This window comes from Oncorhynchus mykiss, chromosome 11 (genome assembly GCF_013265735.2).
Source record: "Oncorhynchus mykiss isolate Arlee chromosome 11, USDA_OmykA_1.1, whole genome shotgun sequence".
NCBI lineage: Eukaryota > Metazoa > Chordata > Actinopteri > Salmoniformes > Salmonidae > Oncorhynchus > Oncorhynchus mykiss.
Window position 1 is genome coordinate 80,941,109 of NC_048575.1, and position 21,222 is coordinate 80,962,330.

General features: G+C 45.2%; 1 protein-coding gene across 4 annotated transcripts in view; it reads right to left on the reverse strand.

Annotated features, from left to right (window-relative positions):
* The window catches only part of wdfy3 (WD repeat and FYVE domain containing 3), a 218,094-nt gene that overhangs the window by 163,212 nt on the left and 33,660 nt on the right, over positions 1-21,222 (reverse strand). For all 4 annotated transcript variants that reach the window (XM_036936512.1, XM_036936513.1, XM_036936510.1 and 1 more), the window contains exons 2-4: positions 18,589-18,799; positions 13,266-13,389; positions 7,904-8,013 (exon numbers count right to left, since the gene is read on the reverse strand). In XM_036936512.1, coding sequence (XP_036792407.1) covers positions 7,904-8,013; positions 13,266-13,389; positions 18,589-18,768 — 414 coding nt within the window. In that variant the 5' untranslated portion in view covers positions 18,769-18,799. The remainder of the gene's footprint in view (positions 1-7,903; positions 8,014-13,265; positions 13,390-18,588; positions 18,800-21,222) is intronic.

Sequence of the window (21,222 nt, forward strand, 5' to 3'; positions counted from 1 at the left end):
AGGTACAGCAGCTCTAGAGACGGGGAGGCTGAAACGAATTGCAAAAAAAAAAAATCACTGAAGTTGGGAGACCTATATCTCCATCACTAACTTTAAACATCAGCTATCTGAGCAGCTAACCGATCGCAGCAGTTGTGCATAGCCCATCTGTAAATAGCCCACCCAACTACCTTATCCCCATAATGTTTTTATTTACTTTTTTGCTTAGGGTTATATATATAAATACCTGGTTAAATAAAGGGTTAGGGTTATATATATAAATACCTGGTTAAATAAAGGGTTAGGGTTATATATATAAATACCTGGTTAAATAAAGGGTTATATATATGAATACCTGGTTAAATAAAGGGTTATATATATAAATACCTGGTTAAATAAAGGGTTAGGGTTATATATATATAAATACCTGGTTAAATAAAGGGTTAGGGTTATATATATATAAATACCTGGTTAAATAAAGGGTTAGGGTTATATATATAAATACCTGGTTAAATAAAGGGTTAGGGTTATATATATATAAATACCTGGTTAAATAAAGGGTTAGGGTTATATATATAAATACCTGGTTAAATAAAGGGTTAGGGTTATATATATATAAATACCTGGTTAAATAAATGGTTAGGGTTAAATATATATAAATACCTGGTTAAATAATGGGTTATATATATAAATACCTGGTTAAATAAAGGGTTAGGGTTATATATATAAATACCTGGTTAAATAAAGGGTTAGGGTTATATATATAAATACCTGGTTAAATAAATGGTTAGGGTTATATATATAAATACCTGGTTAAATAATGGGTTAGGGTTATATATATATATAAATACCTGGTTAAATAAAGGGTTAGGGTTATATATATAAATACCTGGTTAAATAAAGGGTTAGGGTTATATATATAAATACCTGGTTAAATAAAGGGTTAGGGTTATATATATATAAATACCTGGTTAAATAAAGGGTTATATATATAAATACCTGGTTAAATAAAGGGTTAGGGTTATATATATAAATACCTGGTTAAATAAAGGGTTAGGGTTATATATATAAATACCTGGTTAAATAAAGGGTTATATATATAAATACCTGGTTAAATAAAGGGTTAGGGTTATATATATAAATAAAATAATCCCTGGTTAAATAAAGATGAAATAAATAATAAAGGCAAAGTTTTCCCATTTTGAACCATTTCATGTGTCTGAAGGTAGAATTCTGCATACCCGGCATTCCCAGAGAGCAAATCAAGTGCACCTATAGACCTGCCAATCAGATAACTGCAGACACGGTGATCTGAGCTTCCACGAGCCGAGAGACCGTAAAAAAAAAGGGCCTCAAATGCAAAATCGATACTGTGAGATTTCCAAACTTTTTAAAACAATATATATATATATATATATATATATATATATTAAACCTGTCACATCTGTGAATGTGGAATGTGTTTTGTTGGTTGATTGAAAAACAAGAAAAAAATTAATAAAACTTTAAATTGAAAAAAAAAAAAAACATGACTAGACAGAGACTCACCAAATACAGCAAAGAGCTGTTGTTTTTTTTATCATTAAAAGGTTTAAGTTGATATTCAGCACTTTCTCCCTACTTCCACTCACCGCTACAACTGCAACTGCAAAGAATGAGTAAAGCAAAGTGTTTCCGATAAGCCTCGTTATTATTAGCGGCTTTCGTCATTAATAGAGGGGATAGTTCACTTTCTCTGGTCACATGAGTAACATGAAATAATGTAGTGCGGCTTCAGGTTTCAGTTGGAAGTCCGTGTCGCCTTTTCTCAGCGGAGGGAGGGAGAGGTGCAAGGCCAGGGAGTTGGGTGACAGGAAGCCTCACCGTTGCTCCCTCCCTCCCCTCAGACTGACCATCAGATGCTTTATATATAACTATATATATATATACATATATAAATAAGAGGTTGTCTGATTAATTAGGGCCGATTTCAAGTTTTCATAACAATCGGTAATCTGCATTTTTTGGAGACTGCGTGGCAGGCTGTTATGCGAGTGCAGCAAGGAGCCATGGTAAGGATGCTAGCTAGCATTAAACGTATCTTATAAAAAACGAGCAATCTTAACATAATCACTAGTTAACTACACATGGTTGATGATATTACTAGTTTATCTAGCTTGTCCTGTGTTGCATATTATCGACGCGGTGCCAGTTAATTTATCTTTGAATCACAGCCTACCTCGCCAAATGGGTGATTTAACAAGCGCATTCGCAAAAAAAACACATCAACTCCTTTCTTAAAATCAATACACAAGTACATATTTTTAAACCTGCAGATTTAGTTAATATTGCCTGCTAACATGAATTTCTTTTAACTAGGGAAATTGTGTCATTTCTCTTGCGTCCTGTGCAACAGAGTCAGGGTATATGCAGCAGTTTGGGCCGCCTGGCTCGGTCGACCTCTAATATATGTAATTGAAGTCGGAAGTTCACATACACTTAGGTTGGAGTCATTAAAACTCGTTTTTCAAACACTCCACAAATTTCTTGTTAAGAATCTATCATTTTTGCAATTCGGTTAGGACATCTACTTTGTGCATGACACAAGTAATTTTTCCAACAATTGTTTACAGACAGATTATTTCACTTATAATTCACTGTATCACAATTCCAGTGGGTCAGAAGTTTACATACACTAAGTTGACTGTGCCTTTAAACAGCTTGGAAAATTCCAGGAAATTATGTCATGGCTTTAGAAGCTTCTGATTGGCTAATTGACATCATTTGAGTCAATTGGAGGTGTACCTGTGGATGTATTTCAAGGCCTACCTTCAAACTCAGTGCCTCTTTGGAAAATCAACATCATAGGAAAATCATAGGAAAACATCATAGGAAAATCAAAAGAAATGAGCCAAGACCTCAGAAAAAAATTGTAGTCTGGTTCATCCTTGGGAGCAGTTTCTAAATGCCTGAAGGTATCCCTTTCATCTGTACAAACAATAGTATGCAAGTATAAACACCATGGGACCACGCAGCCGTCATACTGCTCAGGAAGGAGACGCGTTCTGTCTCCTAGAGATGAATGTACTTTGGTGTGAAAAGTGCAAATCAATAACAGAACAACTGCAAAGGACCTTGTGAAGATGCTGGAGGAAACAGGTACAAAAGTATCTATATCCACAGTAAAACGAGTCCTATATCGACATAACCTGAAAGGCCACTCAGCAAGGAAGAAGCCACTGCTCCAAAACTGCCATATAAAAGCCAGACTACGGTTTGCAACTGCACTCAATCCCATAGGAAATGTGTGGGCAGAACTGAAAAAGCGTGTGCGAGCAAGGAGGCCTACAAACCTGACTCAGTTACACCAGTTCTGTCAGGAGGAATGGGCCAAAATTCACCCAACTTATTGTGGAAAGCTTGTGGAAGGCTTCCCGAAACGTTTGACCCAAGTTAAACAATTTAAAGGCAATGCTACCAATATACTAATTGAGTGTATGTAAACTTCTGACCCACTGGGAATGTGATGAAATAAATAAATATATACCGTTTATATTTATAGTATATCACAAACACAAACACTAACGAGTCACATGACACCAGGGAGGGAAAATGGCTAATTGGGCCCAATTTGGGGCGCACTCACTTTTGTTGCCAGCGGTTTAGACATTAATGGCTGTGTGTTGAGTTATTTTGAGGGGACAGCAAATGTACACTGTTATACAAGCTGTACACTCACTACATTGTAGCAAAATGTCCACCAGAGCAGTTTTCACAGAATTTAAAATGTTAATTTCTCTACCATAAGCCACCTCCAACATCGTTTTAAAGAATTTGGCAGAATGTCCAACCGGCCTCACAACCCAGACCAGGTGTACCAGTACCAGCCCAGAACCTCCACATCCGGCTGCATCATCAGAGTACAGCCACCCAGACAGCTGATGAAACTGTGGGTTTGCACAACCGAAGAGTTTCTGCACAAACGGTCAGCAACCGTCTGAGAAAGACCATCACCATGCTCGTCATCCTCACCAGGGTCTTCACCACAGTTCGGAGTCATAACCTATTTAAGTGGGCAAATGCTCACTTTCAAATGGCATACTGACACACATGGAGAAGTGTGCTCCATGGTAAGAAATGTGACTGTTCCTGGTGTAAAAACAATGTCCTATATCCCAGAGCTGGAGTAAATGACATTACTAAGCTGCTCCTGAATGGACTACGTCAGGACATGGACATTGATTCTATCGTAGTCCATTTGGGTTCTAATGACATAATGAAGGGCAGCTCTGAACAGTTGAAACTGGATTTCAAAAGAGCTTACTGACTCTCTGCTAGACACTAATAAAATACCCATCATATCTGGCCCTGTGCCCTTCTCTGACTCGTGGCACTGAACGCTTTAGCCAGATTGTTTCTCTTCACAACTGGCTATGTGATTACTGCAGCTCAATGGGTGTAACTATTGTTGACTACTATTTCGATACCTTATGAAAACAGGTTTCATAAGGAGGATGGGATCCACCCAAATCCTATGGGATCCTGGATCCTTTCACAGCATTATAAGGCTGCGTTGAGACAATGACTTATCAATGATCCGAGCCCAGCTCAGTTAATCCTCTACCATTGTGTCGCTGAGTTGTCATAATGCTAAGGCAAATGTACATTACATTGTGTCTAACGCCCCTAATTTATGTCTGCCCTGAATACCTCTGCTGATCTTACAGCTATTGTATGCAGTAATCAGGTGCATACTGAACCGGAGTTATACTGTTAGCACTGAGGCTGTGTGCCCTAGTAGGAAGTCCACTAACATAAATAATTTGAGAACATGTACTTCTGCTAAGCTTCCCCAGTAAAGCAATGAAAACAAGCAAGCATCACAGAAAAGTGCTCAAAATTGCCCACGTTTACATGTGTAGCTTAAGAAACAAGTTTAATGAAATGAATGAAACAGATGACATTCATATTCTAACTCTCTGAAACCCACTTAGACAATATATTTGATTAGATCATGGTAGCAACAAGGTTATAACATCTACAGAAAATACAGAAATGCCAGTGGTGGAGGTGCTGCTGTTTATATTCAGAACCACATTCCTGTAAAGCTTAGAGACGATCTCATGTTAAATACTGTTGAAGTAATATGGCTACAGGTTCACCTGCCTCACCTAAAGCCCATTCTGGTGGGAAGCTGCTATAGACCACCTAGTGCTAACAGTCAGTATCTGGATAATGTGTGAAATGCTGGATGATGTATGTGATTTCAACAGAAAGGTACATTTTCTGGGTGATTTAAACATTGACTGGTTTTCATCAAGCTGCCCACTAAATAATAAGCTTTAAATTGTAACCAGTGCCTGCAACCTGGTTCAGATGATCAAATCAACCTATCAGGGTAGTTACAATCCATCTGCCCACTGTCACCTCCAACCTAGGAGTCAGGTTTGACCCTTCTCTGTTTGCATAAAACAAATACACTATATAAATACAATATATACACACACAAAAGTATGTGGACACCCCTTCAAATATGTGGATTCAGCCACACCCCTTGCGGACAGGTGTATAAAATCGAGCACGTAGCCATGCAATCTCCATAGACAAACATTGGCAGTAGAATGGTCTTACTGAAGAGTTCTGTGATGTGTTCAACGTCACACCGTTATAGGATGCAACCGTTCCAACAAGTCAGTTCGTCAAATGTATGCCCCGCAAAAAGCTACCCCGGTCAACTGTAAGTGCTGTTATCGTGAAGTGTAAATCGTGAAGTGGCTCAGCCGTGAAGTGGTAGGCCACACAAGCTCACAGAACACGACCACGCTGAAACGTGTATAAATCGTCTGTCCTCGGGTTGCAACACTCACTACTGTATTCCAAACTGCCTCTGGAAGCAACGTCATCACAAGAACTGGTCGTCAAAAGCTTCATGAAATGGGTTTCCGTGGCCGAGCAGCCGCACACAAGCCTAAGATCACCATGCGCAATGCAAAGCATCGGCTGGAGTGGTGTAAAGCTCGCCGCCATTGGTCTCTGGAGCAGTGGAAACACGTTCTCTGGAGTGATGAATCACGCTTCACCATCTGGCAGTCTGACGGACTAATCTGGGTTTGGCGGATGCCAGGAGAAAGCTACCTGCCTCAATGCATAGAGCCAACTGTAAAGTTTGGTGGAGAAGGAATAATGTTCTCTGGCTGTTTTTCATGGTTCAGGCCCCTTAGTTCCAGTGAAGGGAAATCTTAACGCTACAGCCTACAATGACATTCTAGATGATTCTGTGTTTCCAACTTTGTGGCAACAGTTTGGGGAAGGCCCTTTCCTGTTTCAGCATGACAATGCCCCATTGCACAAAGCATACAGAAATGGTTTGTCAAGATCGGTGTGGAATAACTTGACTGGCCTGCACAGAGCCCTGACCTCAACCCCATCAAACACCTTTGCGATGAATTGGAAAGCCGACTGCGAGCCAGACCTAATCACCCAACGACATCAGTGCCCGCCCTCACTAATGCTCTTGTGGCTGAATGGAAGCAAGTCCCCGGAGCAATGTCCCAACATCTAGTGGAAAGCCTTCCCAGAAGAGTGGAGGATGTTATAGCAGCAATGTTCCAACATCTAGTGGAAAGCCTTCCCAGAGGAGTGGAGGCTGTTATAGCAGCAATGTTCCAACATCTAGTGGAAAGCCTTCCCAGAGGAGTGGAGGCTGTTATAACAGCAATGTTCCAACATCTAGTGGAAAGCCTTCCCAGAAAAGTGGAGGTTGTTATAGCAGCAATGTTCCAACATCTAGTGGAAAGCCTTCCCAGAAGAGTGGAGGCTGTTATAGCAGCAAAGGGGGGGGGGATCAACTCCATATTAATACCCATTGATTTTGTCATGAGATGTTTGACGAGCAGGTGTCCACATACTTTTGGTAATGTTGTGTTTCTTGGTCATACCGTCCCTCTCCCAGCCAGATGCAGAGAAACTCATCCACGCCTTCCATCTTCTCTCGGATCGAAACCACGCTGCATGGGGGCCTCCCGGACTAATCACTAGAGGCTTCAACAAATCCAGAAGAGTGCTGCCAGGGTCCTGACCAGGACCAAGATGTCCGACCACATCACCCTGATCCTGCCCAAACTGGCTAGCAGTCAACTACAGGATTGACTTCAAAAATCCAACTGCTTCTATGTAAAAGCCTTGAATGGATTGAGGCCCACCTACATCAGCGATCTCATCTCAACCAGCGAGACACCTCGCACTCTCCCCGTTCCGTCTCCGAACTATGGGGGACCGAGCCTTCTGCTCCCTCGCCCCTTCGCCTGTGGAAATCTCTCCCTGACCATCTGTGAGGCAATCTATCATTGACAAATTGGCCTTAAAATCCACTTCTACAGACTGTCTTTCTTCTGTTAGTCCTAATGGATTTAGCACCTAGCCCACTATTGCTATTATACCTGCCTAGATTCAAAATGGATGCCGAATTTATTTATTTTTTAAATATTTTTTTTTACATAGATTTGATCTATTAACTCTATGATGAAAAGTGCAAATGAAATGTTTTATTATTTGCATTGCACACTGGGTGATAATAAGGTTGGTTGGTATCCAGATTTTCCTAGTGTTCCTGTACCATACCAGGGTATATGGTATTATCAAGGGCGCAATTTCTTTCCAAACTTAATTATTAACTTTTTTTTTTACGCACAAAACAATTTAGACAGCAGCGATCTTGATCCAGGAAGGGGTGGATGGTCTCTGCTGTAAACCAAGAAACTTGATATTGCAAGCTAGCAACCTAGATAGCAAGTTAGCAAACCAAATGCATAGCTGGAGCCCTGAGCTGGAGCCCTGAACCCCCCCCCCCCCCCCCCCCCCGTATTGAAAATCATACTGTCGGTATACCGTCCAAGCCTAGGTGATACACACAGAAACACACACACAGCTGTCCGGTACCACCCACCTGTCCGGAGGATGCTAGCAGGTTGATGGTGGTCAGTAGCATCCAGCCACGTGACGCCTCTTCACTGTGGTTCACCTCCAGGAACTGGACGATGGCTCTACTGGCTGCCTCTGTGGAGAGAACACACACACACACACACACACACACACGTTGGTGTTAGACAGAGAATGAGCTACAGATGTGTAGCATAATGTAATTCCAAAAGTCTTAGAGCAGGTGGCAGAGAGGGCAAGAATTCCTTATATTCGGCGGGGTGTGTGTGTGTGTGTGTGTGTGTGTGTGTGTGTGTGTGTGTGTGTGTGTGTATCTAGCGGTTTCCTCTATAGCTGCCGTGCCGTTGGTCCGATAACACACACTGACCTGGAGAGAGAACGGACGACAGACTGATAACACACACTGACCTGGAGAGAGAACTGACGACAGACTGATAACACACACTGACCTGGAGAGAGAACTGACGACGGCAGAGGAAACACTAGCAGGAGGTTTTGAAAGCCTTTGGTTGGGGGCAACTTTTCATACAAGGGAATGAACGAACAGCTTCCCATTCTGTCTTCATACAGGGGGAATCATGAACGAACAGCTTCCCATTCTGTCTTCATACAGGGGGAATCATGAACGAACAGCTTCCCATTCTGTCTTCATACAGGGGGAATCATGAACGAACAGCTTCCCATTCTGTCTTCATACAGGGGGAATCATGAACGAACAGCTTTCCATTCTGTCTTCATACAGGGGGAATCATGAACGAACAGCTTCCCATTCTGTCTTCATACAGGGGGAATCATGAACGAACAGCTTCCCATTCTGTCTTCATACAGGGGGAATCATGAACGAATATGAATCCCATTCTGTCTTCATACAGGGGGAATCATGAACGAACAGCTTCCCATTCTGTCTTCATACAGGGGGAATCATGAACGAATATGAATCCCATTCTGTCTTCATACAGGGGGAATCATGAACGAACAGCTTCCCATTCTGTCTTCATACAGGGGGAATCATGAACGAACATGAATCCCATTCTGTCTTCATACAGGGGGAATCATGAACGAACAGCTTCCCATTCTGTCTTCATACAGGGGGAATCATGAACGAACATGAATCCCATTCTGTCTTCATACAGGGGGAATCATGAACGAACAGCTTCCCATTCTGTCTTCATACAGGGGGAATCATGAACGAACAGCTTCCCATTCTGTCTTCATACAGGGGGAATCATGAACGAACATGAATCCCATTCTGTCTTCATACAGGGGGAATCATGAACGAACAGCTTCCCATTCTGTCTTCATACAGGGGGAATCATGAACGAACAGCTTCCCATTCTGTCTTCATACAGGGGGAATCATGAACGAACAGCTTCCCATTCTGTCTTCATACAACGCCATTCGATACGTACCGTTATCTAGATCTATAGTACGCTGTAGCGTACGGCTCCAAATACAGGAACGATGTGTTTTTGATTCAAACTAATCCGATTCGGTTTTGATTCGAGGGAACGAATCAATGCGATTCCTGTTTGACGTGTTCAACACGTTCCATTTTCCATTCTCAATTCAAATCTGCTGCCGATGTTGCTCACGAGCTGGGCCTGAATCGTTCCATCTCTAGTGGAGGCATGACAGCAGACGGACACTATTTTTTTAAATTGTTTTTTAATTTAACCTTTATTTAACTAGGCAAGTCAGTTAAGAACAAATTCTTATTTTCAATGACGGCCTAGGAACAGTGGGTTAACTGCCTGTTCAGGGGGCAGAACGACAGATTTGTACCCTTGTCAGCTCGGTGATTTGAACTTGCAACTAGTCCAACGCTCTAACCACTAGGCTACCCTGCCGCCCCAATATGAATTCCAGGGTGATGAACTGTGGTCCGTGATCAGTAACAAAGCCACGTGGGGAAGTCGTGCAATACAAAAAGATCTGAGTGTGAAGCCTGGAGTCGTGTGAAGCCTTGTGAGTCATGTAAAGATATCCTTTGCAGTCACAGCGTACTCTCCAGGATGGAACAACACTACATGGCCAAAAGTATGTGGACACCTCTTTAAATTAGTGGATTCGGTTATTTCAGCCACACCCCTTTGCTGAAAGTTGTATAAAATGTATCACACAGCCATGCAATCTCCATAGACAAACATTGGCAGTAGAATGGCTTTTACTGAAGATCTTCAAAATGGCACCATCATAGGACAGTTAGTTAAATGCCTGCCCTGCTAGACCTGCCCCGGTCAACTGTCAGTGCTGTTATTGTGAAGTGTAAACGTCAAGGAGCAACAACGGCTCAGCCGTGAAGTGGTAGGCCACACAAGCTCACAGAACGGGACCACCGAGTGCTGACCGAGTGCTGACCTCGGTTGCCACACTCACTACCAAGTTCCAAACGGTCTCTTGAAGCAACATCAGCACAAGAATTGTTAGACTGGAGATTCATGAAATGGGTTTCCATGGCAGAGCAGTCGCACACGAGCCTAAGATCACCATGCGCAATAAAAAGCGTTGGCTTGAGAGGTGTAAAGGCTCGCCGCCTTTGGACGCTGGAGCAGTGGAAACGCGTTGTCTGGAGTGATGAATCACGCTTCACCATCTGGGAGTCCGACAGAGAATCTGGGTTTGGCGGATGCCAGGGGAACGCTACCTGCCCCGATGCATAGTGTCAACTGTAAAGTTTGGTGGAGGAGGAATAATGGTCTGGGGCTGTTTTTCATGGGTCGGGCCCCTTAGTTCCAGTGAAGGGAAATCTTAACGCTACAGCGTACTATAACATTCTAGATGATTCTGTGTTTCCAACATTGTAGCATCAGTTTAGGGAAAGCTCTTTCCTGTTCCATCATGACAATGCCCCCGTGCACAAAGCGAGGTCCATACAGAAATGGTTTGTCAAGATCAGTGTGGAAGAACTTGACTGGCCTGCACAGAGCCCTGACCTCAACCCCATCGAACACCTGTGGGATGAATTTGAACGCTGACTGCGAGCCAGACCTAGTCTCCCAACATCAGTGCCTGACATCACTAATGCTCTTATGACTGAATGGAAACAAGTCCCCGCAGCAATGTTCCAACATCTAGTGGAAAGACTTCCCAGAAGAGTGGAGGTTGTTATAGCAGCAATGTTCCAACATCTAGTGGAAAGCCTTCCCAGAAGAGTAGAGGCTGTTATAGCAGCAATGTCCCAACATCTAGTGGAAAGCCTTCCCAGAAGAGTGGAGGCTGTTATAGCAGCAATGTTCCAACATCTAGTGGAAAGACTTCCCAGAAGAGTGGAGGTTGTTATAGCAGCAATGTTCCAACATCTAGTGGAAAGCCTTCCCAGAAGAGTGGAGGCTGTTATAGCAGCAATGTTCCAATATCTAGTGGAAAGCCTTCCCAGAAGAGTGGAGGCTGTTTTAGCAGCAATGTTCCAATATCTAGTGGAAAGCCTTCCCAGAAGAGTGGAGGCTGTTATAGCAGCAATGTTCCAACATCTAGTGGAAAGCCTTCCCAGAAGAGTGGAGGTTGTTATAGCAGCAATGTTCCAACATCTAGTGGAAAGCCTTCCCAGAAGAGTAGAGGCTGTTATAGCAGCAATGTCCCAACATCTAGTGGAAAGCCTTCCCAGAAGAGTGGAGGCTGTTATAGCAGCAATGTTCCAACATCTAGTGGAAAGCCTTCCCAGAAGAGTAGAGGCTGTTATAGCAGCAATGTCCCAACATCTAGTGGAAAGCCTTCCCAGAAGAGTGGAGGTTGTTATAGCAGCAATGTTCCAACATCTAGTGGAAAGCCTTCCCAGAAGAGTAGAGGCTGTTATAGCAGCAATGTCCCAACATCTAGTGGAAAGCCTTCCCAGAAGAGTGGAGCTGTGAATGAGATGTTCCCACAAACAGGTGTCCACATACTTTTGGTCATGTAGTATATCAAAGAATGGTCAAGCTGAGTGACAGCTTTACTCCATCCATCCCTCTGATCATAAGCCAGTTCTCTTTTCCCTCACTCCATCACTCACTCCTTCTCTGTCAGTTAGGTCCACATTTCACCCAAAACAGGTGTATAAATCATCACGAGAGGCCACCTCATCCATCCAGCTTACGAGCTCCAACACTGAGCAGTGAGAATCAAGGTAATAAATAAGTTGGTATTTTGGTCATGTTTCTCTAGAGATGTTGCTTGGACACCTATCTGAGCTAGGCGAATAACAAGACAGCTCCACTGATACTGACGAGCTGCAGCGTCTGATCAGAAGCTGTGAAGGGCTGTAGAGTCAGATCAGAAGCTGTGAAGGGCTGTAGAGTTAGATCAGAAGCTGTGAAGGGCTGTAGCGTTAGATTAGAAGCTGTGAAGGGCTGTAGAGTCAGATCAGAAGCTGTGAAGGGCTGAAGCGTCTGATTAGAAGCTGTGAAGGGCTGTAGAGTCAGATCAGAAGCTGTGAAGGGCTGTAGAGTCAGATCAGAAGCTGTGAAGGGCTGTAGAGTTAGATCAGAAGCTGTGAAGGGCTGTAGCGTTAGATTAGAAGCTGTGAAGGGCTGTAGAGTCAGATCAGAAGCTGTGAAGGGCTGTAGCGTCTGATTAGAAGCTGTGAAGGGCTGTAGAGTCAGATCAGAAGCTGTGAAGGGCTGTAGAGTCAGATCAGAAGCTGTGAAGGGCTGTAGCGTCTGATTAGAAACTGAAGGGCTGTAGAGTCAGATCAGAAACTGTGAAGGGCTGTAGAGTCAGATCAGAAGCTGTGAAGGGCTGTAGAGTCAGATCAGAAGCTGTGAAGGGCTGTAGAGTCAGATCAGAAGCTGTGAAGGGCTGTAGAGTCAGATCAGAAGCTGTGAAGGGCTGTAGAGTCAGATCAGAAGCTGTGAAGGGCTGTAGAGTCAGATCAGAAGCTGTGAAGGGCTGTAGAGTCAGATCAGAAGCTGTGAAGGGCTGTAGAGTCAGATCAGAAGCTGTGAAGGGCTGTAGAGTCAGATCAGAAGCTGTGAAGGGCTGTAGAGTCAGATCAGAAGCTGTGAAGGGCTGTAGAGTCAGATCAGAATCTGTGAAGGGCTGTAGAGTCAGATCAGAAGCTGTGAAGGGCTGTAGAGTCAGATCAGAAGCTGTGAAGGGCTGTAGAGTCAGATCAGAAGCTGTGATTAAGAACTGCTGTGCTCAGACAAACCTGACATGATCTGAATTGAGGATACTTTAACCACCCACAGTATGTTTAATTAGTACGGGGTGGCAGCTTAGCAACAGCCCTCGCGATGGACTGTAGCAGACAAAACGTTGCAGCGAAGTTGACTTAAGACTGACATGAAATAGACCAAAATATAGGGGAACAGTGAGACACACGTGTTGCCTCCCTTGGGAAAGAGTTCTTCTGACCTCAACGGGACGAGATCTGGTTAAATAAATCCACTGACCTGTGGACTTGTTGGAGGCCCTCCGTCTGATCTCCGTGACCATGAGCCGGGACACCTGGGTAGTGAACTGGAGGAGGTCCTGGAACTTCTCTGTCATGGTGCTGGGGGGAGCATTACCAAACACCTGCAAACGGTAAAAGAGTAACAGTCAGAGGAAGGCCCTAAAAATTGTCAAAGACTCCAGCCACCCCAGTCATAGACTGTTCTCTCTGCTACCGCACGACAAGCGGTACCGGAGCACCAAGTCTAGGACCAAGAGGCTTCTAAACAGCTTCTACCCCCATGCCATAAGACTCCTGAACAGCTAATCAAATGGCTACCCAGACTATTTGTACTGCCCCCCCCCCCCCCCTCTTTTACACTGCTGCTACTCTCTGTTTATTATCTATGCATAGTCACTTTAATAACTCTACCTACATGTACATATTACCTCAATTACCTCAACTAACCGGTGCCCCCCGCACATTGACTCTGTACCGGTACCCCCTGTATATAGCCTCCACATTGACTCTGTACCGGTACCCCCTGTATATAGCCTCCACATTGACTCTGTACCGGTGCCCCCTGTATATAGCCTCCACATTGACTCTGTACCGGTAACACCCTGTATATAGCCTCCACATTGACTCTGTACCGGTAACACCCTGTATATAGCCTCCACATTGACTCTGTACCGTAACACCCTGTATATAGCCTCCACATTGACTCTGTACCGGTAACACCCTGTATATAGCCTCCACATTGACTCTGTACCGTAACACCCTGTATATAGCCTCCACATTGACTCTGTACTGTTACCCCCTGTATATAACCTCCACATTGACTCTGTACCGTAACACCCTGTATATAGCCTCCACATTGACTCTGTACTGTTACCCCCTTTATATAGCCTCCACATTGACTCGGTACCACCTGTATATAGCCTCCACATTGACTCTGTACCGTAATACCCTGGATATAGCCTCCACATTGACTCGGTACCACCTGTATATAGCCTCCACATTGACTCTGTACCGGTAACCCCTGCATATAGTCTCGCTATTTACTGCTGTTATTCTTATCTCTTACATATTTGGGGGGTATTTTCTTAAACTGCATTGTTGGTTAAGGGCTTGTAAGTAAGCATTTGTATTCGGCGCATCTGACAGATATAATGTGATTTGAACAGACACACATGGACACACACACCAAGGCCCACCTACATGTTATACATCCTAGTCGTTTAGCAGATGCTCTTATCCAGAGAGACTTAAAGGTAGTGCATCCATCTTAAGATAGCTAGGTGGGACAACCAAACATCACAGTCAGTAGCTAGGGGTTCAGTAGCTAGGTGGGACAACCAAACATCACAGTCAGTAGCTAGGGGTTCAGTAGCTAGGTGGGACAACCAAACATCACAGTCAGTAGCTAGGGGTTCAGTAGCTAGGTGGGACAACCAAACATCACAGTCAGTAGCTAGGGGTTCAGTAGCTAGGTGGGACAACCAAACATCACAGTCAGTAGCTAGGGGTTCAGTAGCTAGGTGGGACAACCAAACATCACAGTCAGTAGCTAGGGGTTCAGTAGCTAGGTGGGACAACCAAACATCACAGTCAGTAGCTAGGGGTTCAGTAGCTAGGTGGGACAACCAAACATCACAGTCAGTAGCTAGGGGTTCAGTAGCTAGGTGGGACAACCAAACATCACAGTCAGTAGCTAGGGGTTCAGTAGCTAGGTGGGACAACCAAACATCACAGTCAGTAGCTAGGGGTTCAGTAGCTAGGGGTTCAGAAGCTAGGTGGGACAACCAAACATCACAGTCAGTAGCTAGGGGTTCAGTAGCTAGGTGGGACAACCAAACATCACAGTCAGTAGCTAGGGGTTCAGTAGCTAGGTGGGACAACCAAACATCACAGTCAGTAGCTAGGGGTTCAGTAGCTAGGTGGGACAACCAAACACCATAGTCAGTAGCTAGGGGTTCAGTAGCTAGGTGGGACAACCAAACATCACAGTCAGTAGCTAGGGGTTCAGTAGCTAGGGGTTCAGAAGCTAGGTGGGACAACCAAACATCACAGTCAGTAGCCAGGGGTTCAGTAGCTAGGGGTTCAGAAGCTAGGGGTTCAGAAGCTAGGGGTTCAGAAGCTAGGGGTTCAGTAGCTAGGGGTTCAGAAGCTTGGGTTTCAGAAGCTTGGGTTTCAGAAGCTTGGGTTCCGTAGCTGCTAGGGGTTCAGTAGCTAGGGCTTCAGTAGCTAGGGCTTCAGCAGCTAGGGGTTCAGTAGCTAGGTGTTCAATAGCTAAGGGTTCAATAGCTAAGGGTTCAATAGCTAGGGGTTCAGTAGCTAGGGGTTCAGTAGCTAGGGGTTCAGTAGCTAGGGTTCCAGTAGCTAGGGTTCCAGTAGCTAGGGTTCCAGTAGCTAGGGTTCCAGTAGCTAGGGTTCCAGTAGCTAGGGTTCCAGTAGCTAGGGTTCCAGTAGATAGGGGTTCCAGTAGCTAGGGTTCCAGTAACTAGGGTTCCAGTAGATAGGGGTTCCAGTAACTAGGGGTCCATTCAATTGGCAACAGATTTATGCAAATATTCTCAAATCTGCATAAAGAAAATATCCCCATTTTCCAAACAGTGGTGTTTCCACCAAACTGAATTGTTGAGAATAAAGATGTGATGACATAGTGATGACATAGTGCATCGTTTAAGTTTCCATGTACTGAATAAAAATCTAACATTCAATAAGTTTCCATGAATTATCACCTCTACTGATAGTATTAAAACAAACTGTTAAATAGCAAATGCGACTAGTTTGTTCTTGGCCAAGGATGGTAGGCTCTGTGGGGTGGGGGGGGGGCTCTGTGGGGTGGGGGGGGGGCACTGTGGGGTGGGGGGGGGGCACTGTGGGGTGGGGGGGGGGGCTCTGTGGGGTGGGGGGGTAGGTTCTGTGGGGTGGGGGGGTAGGCTCTGTGGGGGGGAGGGCTCTGTGGGGTGGGGGGGGGGGCTCTGTGGGGTAGGCTCTGTGGGGTGGGGGGGTAGGCTCTGTGGGGAGGGGGCTCTGTGGGGTGGGGGGGGGGCTCTGTGGGGTAGGCTCTGTGGGGGGGGGCTCTGTGGGGTGGGGGGGGCTCTGTGGGGTGGGGGGGGTAGGCTCTGTGGGGTGGGGGGGTAGGCTCTGTGGGGTGGGGGGGGGGGGGGCACTGTGGGGTGGGGGGGGGGGGCTCTGTGGGGTAGGGGGGTAGGCTCTGTGGGGGGGGGGGGGCTCTGTGGGGTGGGGGGGGGGGCTCTGTGGGGTAGGCTCTGTGGGGGGGGGGCTCTGTGGGGTGGGGGGGGGGGGGCTCTGTGGGGTGGGGGGGTAGGCTCTGTGGGGTGGGGGGGTAGGCTCTGTGGGGTGGGGGGGGGTAGGCTCTGTGGGGTGGGGGGGGGTAGGCTCTGTGGGGTGGGGGGGGGTAGGCTCTGTGGGGTGGGGGGGTAGGCTCTGTGGGGGGGGGGGTAGGCTCTGTGGGGTAGGGGGGTAGGCTCTGTGGGGTAGGGGGGTAGGCTCTGTGGGGGGGGGTCTCTGCGGGGTGGGGGGGTAGGCTCTGCGGGGTGGGGGGGTAGGCTCTGTGGGGTGGGGGGGTAGGCTCTGCGGGGTGGGGGGGTAGGCTCTGTGGGGTGGGGGGGTAGGCTCTGTGGGGTGGGGTAGGCTCTGCGGGGTGGGGGGGGGGTAGGCTCTGTGGGGTGGGGTAGGCTCTGCAGGGTGGGGGGGTAGGCTCTGCGGGGTAGGGGGTTAGGCTCTGTGGGGGGGGGGGGGGCTCTGCGGGGTGGGGGGGTAGGCTCTGCGGGGTAGGGGGTTAGGCTCTGTGGGGGGGGGGGCGCTCTGCGGGGTGGGGGGGTAGGCTCTGCGGGGTGGGGGGGTAGGTTAGTCTACAATACATGAAGAGATTATTAAGAGCGAGAATATTTGTATTTGTCAAAACGGCGGTCAAGCATCGATCATCAAGCCACCAGAATCAGACCCTCGACATTTATTGGAAAGGAGCATCAAGTTAATAACCACTGTGCTCTTTCACCACCCGGTGAAGTTCATCACAACTTATTTCATCTGTAGCCGAATAGAACTGCATGCTTTTGTAGTGGGTGGACCAGACATCATGTGACATCCCGTGACTTCAAGTTAACTTTGATATGACGGTTATTAAATCAATATTTGGCATTTAGGTTTATACAGGCTATTTCTTACATCATTCATTTTACAGACACAAAAAAAAAAAAGATCACAAATGATAAATAAAAATTATAATAAAAATTATAATAAAAATTGTAACGAAACCTCCTGTTTCCATGACAGCGGGTCGTGATTTATTTACGTTAAGACTTTATATACGTTAAGACTTTACTCGCATAGAAACTATGGATTAAAAAGGTGGTTAGTGTCAGTAAATTTTCCCTCAAAGTAGCTATCAGCAAAGTCAGCGCTAGCGGGGAGAGAGAAGTCAAGAGTGAGTGTTAGTTCACAAAATATGTTTTTTGGGGGGAGGGGGGGAGGGGGGGGGGGGGCGGGGTGCTGTGGGATTATTTAAGATACTCTTTGAAGAGGTAGGGTTTCAGATGTTCTCGGGAAGATGGCCAAGGTCTCTGCTGTCCTAGTTTCAGGGGGAAACTGGTTCCACCATTGGGGTACCAGGACAGAGAAGAGCTCTGATTGGGCTGAGCGGCAGCAGCCCTCCCGAGGCCAAGAAACCAGAGGTGGTAGATCGGAGTGCTCGGGTTGGGGTGTAGTGTTTGAGCATAGCCTGAAGGTGGGGAGGGGCAGTTCCTCTTGCTGCTCCGTAGGCAAGCACCATGGTTTTGTAGTGGAGTGTAGGGTCTGGAGTGTAGGGGTTGGAGTGTAGGGTCTGGAGTGAAGGGTCTGGAGTGTAGGGGTTGGAGTGTAGGGGTTGGAGTGTAGGGGTTGGAGTGTAGGGGTTGGAGTGTAGGGTCTGGAGTGTAGGGGTTGGAGTGTAGGGGTTGGAGTGTAGGGGTTGGAGTGTAGGGGTTGGAGTGTAGGGGTTGGAGTGTAGGGTCTGGAGTGTAGGGGTTGGAGTGTAGGGCCTGGAGTGTAGGGTTTGAGCATAGCCTGAAGGTAGGGAGGGGCAGTTCCTCTTGCTGCTCCGTAGGCAAGTGCGGTAAGACTTCATGTGCATCTCTGCTTTCTTTTCTCTAATTCACATCACTAAGTTTAACACATGAACGTAACCTTCACAGAGATCTATTGAGTGAGATGCAAGCCAAGCCACCAGGTTGACTCTCACCATGTTGAAAACGGGCAACATCATGTAGAGCTTGTCCTCCAATCAATCAACCAACCAATCAACCAACCAACCAACCATAACCCCTACTCACCCTGTTGAAGACAGGCAGCATCATGTAGAGTTTCTCCTCCTGCTCCTTCTGGGTCATGTGACGTGGAGGGTGGCAGAGCTCTGAGAAGAGGCGTCTGAGGTGCATGAGGCCAAGTGCATTGTCTTGCGGGCTACACTCCTCCTGCCGCGGCCTACCCATGATCCTCTTCACCATGTTCATCTTGAGCGGCTTCGTCCGGCCAAAGCCAGCCCTGAGAGGATGAGGAGGGAGGAGGAAAATTACTTAATAATTCTATTTAATTTTACTATACTTTTCCAGGAAGTGCTTTGAACCATTTTTTTAATTTTAAATCTATTGAATTAAAAATGTATTGTTCACTTGTAGAACGGCATCAGTCCACGGTCACCTTTACTCCTCAATTATCCCTCTATATTTGAGTTGGTTAACAGAAAAGGGAATAAAGAGACAGTATCGAAGGATGGAGGAAAAGAAGGATAGAAAGTCTAGAGATAAAGAAAGAAGAAAAAAAATCCTTGGATATGGAAGGAGGGAAAAGAGGAGAGGCCGTGAGAGGGGAGAGGCCCTAAGAGAGGAGAGGCCCTAAGAGAGGAGGCCGTGAGAGGGGAGAGGCCCTAAGAGAGGAGAGGCCCTAAGAGAGGAGAGGCCCTAAGAGAGGAGAGGCCGTGAGAGGGGAGAGGCCCTAAGAGAGGAGAGGCCCTAAGAGAGGAGAGGCCCTAAGAGAGGAGAGGCCCTAAGAGAGGAGAGGCCCTAAGAGAGGAGAGGCCGTGAGAGGGGAGAGGCCCTAAGAGAGGAGAGGCCGTGAGAGGGGAGAGGCGGTGAGAGGGGAGATGTCCTAAGAGAGGAGAGGCCCTAAGAGGGGAGAGGGCGTGAGAGAGGAGAGGCCCTAAGAGAGGAGAGGCCGTGAGAGAGGAGAGGCCCTAAGAGAGGAGAGGCCCTAAGAGAGGAGAGGCCCTAAGAGAGGAGAGGGCATTTTTGTCAACCAACAAAATTTCACTTAGGGCCCCCAAAAGACTATGGCCGACTCTGACTGCATGTGGGTACACAGACCCACGAGCCACTGTGGCCCCTCAAGAGGAGTTCAGATTTGTGCCCCCCCCCCCCCTATCCTATCAAAGTTCCCCATCCCTGATATACAGTACCAGTCAAAAGTTTGGATACATATTCATTCAAGGGTTTTTCTTTATTTTCTACATTGTAGAATAATAGTGAAGACATCAAAACTATGAAATAACACATATGGAATCATGTAGTAACCAAAAAAGTGTTAAAACAAATCAAAATATATTTTATATATTTGAGATTCTTCAAAGTAGCCACCCCTTTGCCTTTGACATTCTCCTGGTACCCTTGATTGAGTACCTGTGTCCAAACTTTTGACTAGTACTGTAGTTGTTTACTGTGGCTACAGTGTGGAATACACTGTAGGATAAAGACACACACACATATCCATTATTGTTGCTATGAGGAAATGTACTAAGCTAAATGCAAAAAATCCAGCAATTAAACTTCTTCCATGATTAGTAGGGCATTCTGCGTGAACAGGGCCCCAAAAAATATTATTATGAATTTGGATCTTCCTTAAATGGAATTAGGGCTGGGAATTGCCAGGGACCTCACAATACAATACTTTTGTTCTGATATGATATGTATTGATACGATATGTATTGATACGATATGTATTGATATGTATTGATACGATATGTATTGATACGATATGTATTGCTATGCATTGATACGTATTGATACGATATGTATTGATACGTATTGATATGTATTGATACGATATGTATTGATACGATATGTATTGATACGATATGTATTGATACGTATTGATATGTATTGATACGATATGTATTGATATGTATTGATACGATATGTATTGATACGTATTGATACAATATGTATTGATACGATATGTATTGATATGTACTGATATGTATTGATACGATATGTATTGATATGTATTGATACGATATGTATTGATATGTATTGATACGATATGTATCGATATGTATTGATATGTATTGATACGATATGTATTGATACGGTATGTATTGATACGTATTGATACAATATGTATTGATACGATATGTATTGATATGTACTGATATGTATTGATACGATATGTATTGATACGATATGTATCGATATGTATTGATATGTATTGATACGATATGTATTGATACGGTATGTATTGATATGTATTGATACGTATTGATATGTATTGATATGATATGTATTGATATGTATTGATATGATATGTATTGATATGTATTGATATGATATGTATTGCAATTCGATACTGGGATTTTATTGCGCTTCAAAAGTTCCAAAAAGATATATCGATTACCATATGTCTGCTGCAGAAGGGGCAAGAGAGAGCCATGAGAAAACGAGTTTTGATCAGTCATGGAAATGAAAAGCAATCAAAATGGCTCCCTATTCATAAAGAAGATGAAGAAGCTATGAAGTAAAAAATAATGGAGTTTTGGTGCAGGTACAGCCGTTATTGTCAAGACGATACGATATATAGTCAAAAATAATAACTATATCGATCCCCCCCCCCCAATCAAAATGTTTTATATACACTGAACAAAAATATAAATGCAACATCCTTTATATGAACTGTAACTCAGTAAAATCTTTGAAATT